General features: G+C 39.0%; 1 protein-coding gene across 1 annotated transcript; it reads right to left on the bottom strand.

The window, feature by feature from the left end:
• Nucleotides 1-935: 935 nt before the first annotated feature.
• On the bottom strand, nucleotides 936-9,578 carry myef2 (myelin expression factor 2). The gene is made up of 17 exons (XM_079554867.1): nucleotides 9,410-9,578; nucleotides 8,367-8,581; nucleotides 7,648-7,700; nucleotides 6,940-6,947; nucleotides 6,767-6,860; nucleotides 5,570-5,761; nucleotides 5,112-5,265; nucleotides 4,406-4,455; nucleotides 4,267-4,321; nucleotides 4,020-4,121; nucleotides 3,519-3,563; nucleotides 3,370-3,447; nucleotides 2,959-3,045; nucleotides 2,785-2,841; nucleotides 1,969-2,159; nucleotides 1,715-1,766; nucleotides 936-1,308 (listed from the first exon to the last, which is right to left on the bottom strand). The coding sequence occupies exons 1-17, from the start codon at nucleotides 9,511-9,513 to the stop codon at nucleotides 1,145-1,147; spliced, it is 1,701 nt and encodes a 566-aa protein (XP_079410993.1). The 5' UTR covers nucleotides 9,514-9,578; the 3' UTR covers nucleotides 936-1,144.
• Nucleotides 9,579-11,525: the final 1,947 nt, after the last annotated feature.

The raw sequence follows: 11,525 nt of genomic DNA, 5'->3' as shown, positions 1-11,525 counted from the left end.
GAAGGAGAGAGAGAGAGAGCCGTAAATGGTAAAACTCAAAAACTTTCCACTGCTTTCACAACTGCCTTCCCTATATTCAGAAGGCTTAATGAGGAGACTTCCTGCAGTTTGCATGAGCATTTGGGGACTAATTAACCCAATTTATCCAATTGAAGAAGCTGCAACTGACATCACAATCAGCCTCATGAAAATGCAGGAAATGTAGCCTCATTGTAGACCTGTCTTGTTTAAATTGAGTTATACAGCATCCTTGTAAATTTTAGGTCTTAAAATAATGTCACAGTATGTGGATGATTACAAGTATGGTTATATTACTACCCAATTCAATAGCAATCATCACACCCCCTGACAGAAATCAAGGAATGAGTCTAAAGAACCTAAATGGAACAGTTAATATGATTTCCCTTGGCTTGACATGTTTTGTGACGTTTATTATGTCTTATTGAACTTCTTCATACTTCTCCTGTTATCATGCAACAATTCTGTACGCAAGGGCCATCGTAAATATCTAGAGACCATGAGCAAGTGACAGCTCTGTCCTTGATATTAGATTTTATGCCCCTTTATGCCTATCACATATGTTATAGAACATAAAATTGTTCGATTCATTCAGATTTTTCTTCACTTAACTAAATTGTATTTTGCGCATCCTCTGGGACGTCTTGCCCAAACCAACTAGAGCCTCCTTCACGTTCACTTTATTTTTCATTCATTAATTTATGTGAGCGGGACAGTGCATATTAATGAATAGCTGCACATGTGCACTGTAAATATGCAAGATTATAGCAGAGACACTAGTTTTCTTCTACAAAACCCCGCATTTCAAATTCAATTAATCTGTCATGAATCTGTCATGTGTCAACTTCTGTTTAAATATGATGTAATTTAAATTACACAGACAACTTGCTCAAAGATCTCAAAATCACCATATTTAAAAATTAAAAACTTTATTTCAACCGCCTTGACAAAAAAAACTTTTTTTTTTTTTTTTACAAAACAAAGATAAAAGACCTATAATGTGTACAAACAAAACATGAAACAATGGACACTGTTGAGAAGTAATTAGCGTTTTTAAAACAAAACAAAACATAATTGGCCAAAACGGACTGAATGTAGAAGTGAAGTTTGAGACTAGAAAATGTTTTTAGGCGTTGCGGTCGATGCGCACGTCCACATCGCGTCCGTTGATTTTTGTGCCATTCATGAGTCTGCAGGCGTTCTCCGCGGTTTCTGGACAGTCGAAACGCACCGTGCCACAGCCCTTAGACTTTCCATTCTCCATCTTGATCTCAGCGTACATCACCTGGCCTGCAACAACGACAGACATTTATTTACTCCCTATTAAAAGAACAAAATAAGTATGAGGTGCATTTGCTCGGAGCTGGGAACTAACTAGAAAAATCCTCTGCACCATTTAAAGTACACAGTGTGAACCTGATGCACATGTTTTAATAGGAGCTCATTATCAAATATCATATACATTACACACACACACACACACACACACACACACACACACACACACACACACACACACACACACAGGTATGTGCATTATTTATAATACTGAAGTTTCTTTGAGACAAAGCTGCTCCGATTGTGAGCGCCAGGCAGGCATTTGACAAACATGTTTGACTTGGCATGTATTACTTTTTTCTTTTTTTCAATTTTAGACAAATGATTTGTAGCTATTAAGTATGAAATGTGCTCTTACCACAGTTACTGAACTTGTCTTTCAACTTCTGCCACGTCAAATCATACGGAAGCTGACCAAAAATAAAATAAGCTCACATTAAAATACATAACTCCACGGTACCAATGCAAACAAGTAACTGAACAAACGGTAAGTGGACTCAACTTTGCATAGTAAATACATACAAGTATTAACTAAATGGATAAACACATTACATACAATACATTAGACGTAATTCATTAACCAGGAGCTCGATTAAGAGATGGTGCTCTTACATTTCGGACAAAGATCTGACATCCCGCTTTGCCCCCGGAGCTTCTGCTGTTGGACATGCCCCCGCTCATGTGCCCCGAGCCGCTGCCTCCGAAGCCCCCGAAGCCGCGGTTCATGTCCATCCCTCCGGACATCCCCATTCGGTCGAACCCAGAGCCCATTCTGTCCATGCTCGCGCCGCCCATCCCACCTCCTGCCGGCCACAGAAAAACACATTCAGGTCATTCAAGGTTAGAAAACAGTGAGAAGGATTAGATTAATTACATTGCATTTCGCTTTACAGCACATTGATGAAAATAGCATGGTGAATGGTGATGCATGCAGGGATAATGCATGCACAAACATTGTTTTCACTTCTAATGGCATTTCTCAACAAGATTACTCTCCTCCCTTAAGTTACTCTTAATGCTGTGACGTCACATGCATACCCTACATATTGTAAATAATTGATAATTAGCACAAGGGTTGACAACCACTAGATTAGATAGAAAAACATAAAGTGATTTTGAGTGATGAAATGCTAGTGTTTGGTTTCAGTTGAGCCAGAAAGAAGTCCCTGAAAAACTAATATTCTACCCTTTCTTTTCAATTTGTACTTTTAATTGATTCATCAGAATTTTATCAAACGAACAAATGTGTATGCGTTGTTGTTGGTAGATACAACTATGCAGCTCATTTGGTTTGAAATGATCAAAAAAGGCTCTTTTGAGGTTATAGGTTGCCGACCCTTGTCCTAGCTTGCAGCAACTGTAAAATAATCAGTCCAATTCAATGTAGACAAATATAGAAATTGTAGAAAATAAAACAATATCTTATACCGAATCCTGATCCCATGCCCATGCCGCCACCGCTCATGCCTCCTCCAAATCCCCCGCCTCCATAAACAGACACACAATGCAGGTTAGATACGGCTACTACATAATGACCACATACAGCAAACATCAGGGTTCACATTTTTCACATTCTTCATGGAAGGTTAAGCAAGTGTTTACCCATTCCTCCAAAAGAGTCGCCGAATCCTCTGTTCATCGACATATCACTGCGGAAGTCCATGCCGCCCATCCCCGATCGGTACATGTCTGCACAGAAATGTATAACAAGAAATGACTATCATTAAGAGACTGTCATGTGTGCAACTGTGCAGGACAAAAACGTACACACAATACTAAACTAGTCTAAAGAATTGAAGTCCTTTGGTGTTCGTGACAACAAATATGCACTGTCCTAATTCATTTCGATATAATCCATCAAACTCTTTGGTGCATATCAAAATGTATTACTGATAGATAATGCAGACAACTAGACAGACAGCCAAATGCACAGATATTGTCTTATTCTACCTTCATGAAAATAATCATAATGATAAATAGCACAGTACAGTTTTTGTTTTGCTGCAAACTTACCACCCATTCTGCCCATGTCTCTCCCAAATCCACCCATGTTTCCCATGTTGTTCATGCCACCAAACCCTCCACCCATCCCTGTAAAAGAGCCAAACAGGATTTTAAATATACCCCTTGATGATTTTGTTATTACATGACCAAGGCCATACCTCCTCCAAGTCTGCTCATCCCGCCATATCCGGGCATTTCCATCCCTATGAGAGGGCACAGAGCCACAAGTTCAATGTTTATATTTACAGACAATTATGACGATAATGAAGATCAGAGGTGATTTTAGAGACGCCAATAAAGATGACGCCTCTGCTAAGATGTCTTATCTGTCTGACCTAAATCCAACAGTTCTCCAGGTCAAAAGACGGGCCATGGAAAAATTGGCCAAGAGTTGGAAAATGCAGAGGTTTAAATATTAACAAGAAGCAAAGGTATGGAATAGTTTGGTAAACTAATGATGCATTACATTATGCTGATTATTATCATTATTACATTTGAATCAAGTGATAAATGAAATTGTAGATTTGGGTATTACGGGGGCTAGATGTTTAGGTGTTATCATTTGGACACCAAAAATAACACAATAAAATAACATTTGGATCCTGTGGCACAATTTAATTTGAAGCACTTTAAAAAGAGAAAACCACCACACAGCCCACCTCCAGGCCTCATGGAGCCCATGTCTCCTCCTCCGCTCAGACGGTTTGCATTGATGGGCTGTCCCCCAGGCCCCAGTCCCATGCCCACGCCACTAAGTCCACCTACACACAAGATGATAAAGATACACGATATCAGAACACCTTCAGCATTGCACCGTGACTCCATACAATGTAAAAGTTTTTATTGAATTTGTGTTGCACAAAAAGGAAAAACACTCAGCTTTGATAGAATAATAAATAGACTCACGTGGCAACAGAGACATGTCAATTGGACCAGAGTCATCGAGGATTGATTTGTCATCCTGCAAAAGACAAATGCAGACGTTTTAAATTTGATATAAATATCAGCACCATTCTCTATATACTGCATTGAAAAAAAAACATACCATTTTGACAAGCATCTGTCTGTCAAAGAGCATTTGTCCATTGAACATAGCTGAGATCAGAGTGAAAGACAATCACTTACAAATTCCTCAATTTACAACACTGTATCAACCTTTCTATACAATGTTCCAACTAACATTAAATACCTGCCAGCGTGGTTTTATAAGAGAAATTAGTCAATAAATGGAGATGTTTCTGTTTGAATTCCATAGAAAATTGTCCCTACAGGAAAACTTGTCCTTAACATTTGACCGATCCTCCAAGGCCTACTCAACGTCCAGACTCAGGTCTGGATGCGGACCTCGAGGTTATATGGTCCGGACCCAGGTGCAGTTCCAGCTTTGGCCTGTAGGGGCAGGGTCTGCTCGAATGATGGTGTCCAGGGCTAGTTTTTACTCTTTTGATATAAAATCCAATTATTATGCAAACATATTTTTGTTCTTAGTATAACACACTCTATAGATGACTAAATGATTACATTTACAAATGGACTTTTACATTTTAAATATTTAAACAGTTTTACTGCAATGACTACTTGTGACTTTGTAAAACAATACATTTTTAGTCCCTTTGACTTCTGTGAGTTTCTTTTTTCTGACCTTTTAATTTAATGTTTGAAAACCCCTGCCCTAAACCTTCCCTGGCAAATCACATTATTAAATACTGAATGCATTATTATACTTCTTTTTCTTAATTTTTGAAGGATACAAATGGCCTGCACCGCCTCCAGTGGCTGCTCGAAAATGACCGTTCCCATTCCACGACTTCTTCCGTCTTTCTCCTCCTTGACGTCGGCTCGCTTCACCACGCCTGCCATCCCGAACACCTCCTTCAGCTTCTTCCAGCCCACCTTAAAATCAAGCTGGACAACACCACAAGCAAAATTACACCTCATCTCCCATCTCAGAAGCTCGTTCAGTCGTTTGCTCAATTCTGGCTTGTAACATAAGATATACAGTATGCATAGAGAGAGGACGGCTTCTATCTTAATGTAATATACTTCATCATATGCACATCAAATCTCACTCAATCATAAAATATTTTACTTTGACAAAATCAACCAGAACAGGCCTCAACTTTTAGCTTTCAAGTACCCCTGGCAAAACCAGATATACCCCAGTTTGAGAGAAACAGTAGTTTTAAGCTGCACTTCAGAGTATTCTTACATTGGCCACAAAGACCGTAGTGCCCAGGCGCCCAGCCCTCAGGGCGTGGAGGACCTCTGGTGGGATGTTGGGGTTGTTGGTGATTGAAGCCGGGATGTTTACTCCCCCAGGTCCCATGTCGGAGCGGCTCCCCGTTGGCCCACCACCGCCCATACGCTGCAGCGCGCGACGAGCAATTTCTCCATTTGGATCCTGAAAAAAACAAGGTTCGGGACTATTTATTTAACAGCAAACATTTATTTACTGGGTACACTTCACATCAAGCCTATAATCACACAGCGTCACCATGTTGGTTTGAAATGGAGTAAGAAGAAGCTGGAGCTTAATTACCCCTGGTTACAGTGAGTGTACGACAAATAATAATGTATCTGTGAACAGGTGTAAATAAAAAAGACTTAAAGGAATAGGCCACCGTTTTTACATACTGAGATATGTTCTTACCTTAGCTTTGACAAGATCTTTAGGACCTGTGTGATCTTCACCCGTGCCTTCAGTCACGTAAACACAGCGCAGACGGCGTTAGCATTTAGCCTCTCCCCCTCTCCACTATAGCTCTAAAACAGGTCAAGATAGAAGCTACCAAGCTCTTCCACGTTTTCCCTATTTAAATATGGTTATGTGAATTGTTACACTACAAAGTATAATTACACAAAATTAAACAATGTGGATTTTCAAAGTGGATAAAAGGGGGGACTATATTGTAAGGCGTAATAATACCAGGAGTAATTCGAAATCCGTGCAGTAATCTTCACTTTACTGCGCAGTAATCTTCACTTTACTGTGCGGATGCCAAATTACTCCTGGTATTATTACGCCTTACAATATAGTTACAATATAGTTCCCCCCCTTATAGTTCCCAAGCTCTTAACGTGGAAGAGCTTGGTAGCTTCTATCTTGACCTGTTTTGGAGCTATAGAGGAGAGGGGGAGAGGCTAAATGCTAACGCCGTCTGCGCTGTGTTTACGTGATTGAAGGCACGGGGGAAGACCAGACAGGTCCTAAAGAACTCGTCAAAGCTAAGGTAAGAACATATCTCTGTATGTAAAAACGGTGGCCTATTCCTTTAACTGTATGTTGCGTGAGAAACTGAATTCCTAATAAATGATGTGAACATATTCCAATTTATTGACGTAAATAATGAGCTAAACATTTTGCAGAATCAAAAAAGTAATGGCATGTAAATAGATCTGCTCTTACCAACGAAATGTTTAGTGGCCTTCCACTTAGATCAAATTTATTCATAACCTCAACAGCCTTTTTGACAAACTCAGTATCTTTGAACTCCACCAGACTGCAAAGAATAAACATCAGAGTCAGACACAAACAGGACAAAAGGCTTCAAAGTGTAACAGCTAAAACGTTGAACTCACCCACAGCCCTAAAACACAGCACCACCAAAGTCAATGAAGAAACCACCCGGCGACGAGGGAGTGAACAAAGTATAGTTACAACAGTGAAAAGAAAACATTTGTCAACTTCTATTCCCTACAGTTTTGATATGATCCACTAACTGAAGTCAGCAGAGTTGTTCATTTTTCTACAACAAATTCACTACTAAACAAGTAAAATGTAACAGTGGTTAAAAATGGAGATTTACAATCATCAAATTGACAAAAAAAACAAAAACATGCAGCTATATTGTTGAAGTTTGTTATTTTAACGCTAAAATAACTGCTAATAAAAAGAAATTGAACAGAAAGCAGTGGCAAAGAATTACATTAAAATCTACAGATCTCATTCAAAACTACTTTGTTCCTTTGAAGAGAGAGCCATACCGTTTAAATTTGAGACATGTCAATCATTGAAGCAAATCACACAACCCGCATTGGAAAATAGCCAAAACAAACTTTAACAGCAATTTAGAGAAACAGCAACAAAAGCAAAAGTCTTATCGTAAATGAGTTCTTTCATTGGGCTACTTTTCCAAAAATCAACAGGCCATCTCCCTTTCAAATGAATGTCAAAGATAAGCCATCTATCAGGCTCTAAACAACTACAGTAACTCCAGTTCAGTAAGAGTCAAAAGGGCCTGATAAAAGCACTTTATAAAGAAAACCTGCTCGTGCCACATCACTTACCCTTGACTTTCCTTCTGCATCCTTAAAGAGCTCCACGTATGTAACCTCACCAACTACATGAGACATACAAGGGAAAAAATACCAAGAGAACAAAAGGGATTTAAGTCACCACGTCTTGTCAGTCGCTGCCGGCCTTGGCAATGCCGCTACAGATGGAAATGTCCCATTAATGATCAACAGTCAGCCCAGACCAACATCTCACAGACAACACCATGCCTTTCTGGACAGTGACTGAGACACCCACAAGGCCACGGCCAAGGCCAGAGAAACACAGCTACATTAACCTGGGGAAGACTTCAACAGTGATCAGTCGTCAACAGAATCCACATTTGGCATTTCAAACTGTCCTTAAAGCTTTCATATATGTCAGTGTAAATCATTGCAATAGTTTCTAGTTTCAATATGTACCCTGCAACAAATTCAACAAAATGATTCAACAATCTTCATAGTTTGAGGTTACATTTTGGAGCTGACTATGCCATATGACTATAAACTATCATCTACCATTTCTCACAGACATATCAGCCCAGACTAATTTGATAACAATAAATCCAATCTTTTTTTTAATTGATTCACCGATAACCCTTATAATTCACAATATACAATCAAAGTGTGGTGCTTATAAAGCAAAATAAAGCCATCAGCAAAAATAGGTAGCTTAAGCACTTCTGAGTTGAAGAGAGAAAGCAAAGTTAAGTCCTGCCCGCTGTACAAATTACCTTTCTCACGCATTAGATCTTTAATAGCCTGCCACTTCATGTCATATGGGATATTGCTGATGAAGACTCGGTTCCTTTGACCGGCCTTCCTGTCCTGTTTGTTATTGTATGGGTGAAAGCGGTTTCCTCTTCGGTTTTCAGAGCGGTCCGTTCCATCCTGTTTCTCATCATCTGCGTTATCATTCTCACCATCTGCGTTATCATTCTCACCCTCCCTACAAACAAGAGAGACCAGGTTACATTAGATTACATTGATATTTGATAGTCAAGATATTTGAGAGTCAATGTGAAAACTAATATATTTTGATTAAAAAGGGCAAAGGACACTGCCAAACCCCACTACATTTTGCTGCTGTCTCAATAGCAACAGAGACAAAAACGTGATCAGGCATTAAGAGACTGGAGAGTCAAGCCAAGGCTCATGCTTTCCTACAGTATGCTACGGTAACATTGGGTGAAATTAACGTGTGTTCAATTTCAAGGGATTATGCTCAAGCACAGTTAACTGTACAAAAAAACTGTCAATTCTGCCAAATAAAGTATGTTAATTGTCATATTCGAAGATGAAAGGAATGTTTTGTTAACATCAGACAGCGTTATTTATATGGCAAAGAGCCATACGTTTTCTAAATATGATGGTACAGTTCAATGGCAATTCTTAAGATAGAGCAGTCTGTCTGGTGATGATTTTGTCAGATACGGTGATTGCAACCAACTTTGCTTGGCTTTGAGGGAGAAAAATCTATGGCTTTGAGCAGCTAGCCAAACAACTAGCAAGTGAGCACAACATAGTAGCTAGTACAATAATCAAAACACTCTGAAAGCACTCGGTATTCTATCTGTTTTGTGAACGCACCTAGGTTAGACGCAAAGAAGAGTCATTAAAATAAATAAAAACATCTGTGTTTCACTGGGTGCTATATACATTTTGTATGACTCCACGGCTGGCTAACAATAGCTAGCATCCATGGACTCCATCTTAGCTAGCTCTGGGAGCATGAATGGGAATGGGATGATCGGGACAATGCTACGCCTTTACTTACGTTTTGTCGCCATTATGCGTTTCTTGTGATGGCTCCTCTTGTTCGGACCCCACGGTAGACTCTTCTTTGTTCTGATCCTCGTCGATCAGAGTAACATCTGCCATGTTGTGGTGGTTTGTTGTTTTGCTTCTGTCGCTGCGCAGTTACAGAGAAGAGGGAGACACCAAACACCGCGAGAATTGAAACTGTTGCTAGGCAGCCTCGAGACTTGGGCAAGCAGAAGTTGAAGTTGAAGAAGCGCACGAGGTTTGTGAGATATTCATTAAAAAGTTATTGTTTTATCATCATGGGCTGAGTAGGAACTGTTGCAAGTGATTTGCTAAGTTGGATAAAAGTTGTAATAAAGTAAAACTTTTTTTTCCCTAGCACTGCATTTGGAAAGAGCTATCATAAGCAAGGTACTGTCGTTTTTACAGTCCATCGTTCCAGCAGGGACCAGTTTGCGATGTGATGAAGCCAGTGTGATGAGAGAGGTAAGTGCTCTGGACCCAAGACGGCACTCTATTGACATATTTACTTCTATTAATTGCCTAGAATTTTTTTTTTTTTTACATAGATCTACACTGCAGGTTACTATTCTAGCCTCAGCGTACTCTAAAACTAACTTATTAGAGAAATAATCATGGTTTAAAGATGAAACAAAACATTTCACATATCCCCGTGCACTAGACATACAAAGCAAACAATAAGTCCTCTCAACTCATATGCTGAAGATATGGAGCGATTAGTCTATATTGAGTTGCAATTATTAAACTAAATCAATTACAAAATTAACATAGAGGAAAAAACGATTAGCAACACTATATTTAATGTGTTCCATGTACACACCCACAAAAGCTAGGGTAGTTCAGTGTTATATAGTGGGCGCTGCATTTGTATTTGAAAGTGAACGTATTATTTGCACTTCTTTAATTGTTCAAAGAATATATTGACATAGCTTTGTCACCCAGGTCGTTTTCATGAATACTTGGATGAAAGTCTGTCATTTGTGTCATAAATCCTGCAGTTTTAATCACACTTTTATTGGGGGGTTAATATGAATGTGCATTGCCTGTGTAAGGTAAAGATATTGGAAAGGTCATCTGGAGCTATCTCTAGATCTGACTCCACTTCTGTTCCAAGATTGGAATTGTCTCCATGTTCCTGACCCTGAGATGGTTTCTGGTGAGTATGTTTTGTTAGCACCGATTGCTAATCTCAACTTGAGCCTCTTTATTGATACTGCTTACACTTTACAAACTGACAGTGACTCTAGTTACAATGTATTTCTCTTTGTACTTTCTGGTCGAGATTGCATTATCATCACTTACTATCATTATTGTAAACGGGGTCGTGTGATGTGAGTTCATTAACACTGAATTTAGATGCACTGAAAGCAGTAAATGGCTAGTTTACACGCTAATATCAGTTTGACCTGTCGTCTAGCGGCGATAAAACTAATCTTTATTCTTCGGCCCGATGGACACTGGATAGCAATGTACTATTATGTTGTATTATTTTATGCTTTTGCAAGAGTCTGTCTCAGCATTTGATATAGTCATGAAGGAAATGACAGCAATAAAGTTAGAGGAGTCAGGAGTGATATGTTACAGAATGGCCTGGTCATTGAGAAAAGATTTTGCCAATAGATTACGTATTTTTGATTTGTAACTTGTTAAACTTGGCATAAATAAACCACAACATATTAGACATGACAGAAAACATCAAAACACATATTTTATGCAGAGATTATAGGGATTCAAAGATTAAAGATTATGATTAAAGATGAAGTGCAAAGTTGCAATCTATGCATGCAATAAATCATTATGTCAGATGGAGGGCAGGGAGTAATAAACAAACAGAAAATCCTTGAACTTTCCACAAATTTGCCATATTAATCTAGTGGTTTGCTTTCTTTTGGCAAAACATCTAAGGCCCGTGTAACTTAATAATGCATGTTCATATCTATATTGAGAGAAAACATTCCCCTTTAGTTTATTTGTGCTGACATTTTTTTTTTTACTCCAGATTCATACTGGACAAAGTACAGTCTAATTTGCAAAAGCTAATGACCTTCAAATGCCATATGCTTTTTTTTTTATGCTGCAGCCCTCGAGTCACAGGCTCTGTGTCTGTC

Source organism: Gobius niger (assembly GCF_951799975.1).
Source record: "Gobius niger genome assembly, chromosome: 4".
NCBI lineage: Eukaryota > Metazoa > Chordata > Actinopteri > Gobiiformes > Gobiidae > Gobius > Gobius niger.
The sequence above is the reverse complement of the archived record's forward strand: the minus strand, read 5'-3'. Positions and strand labels throughout refer to the sequence as shown.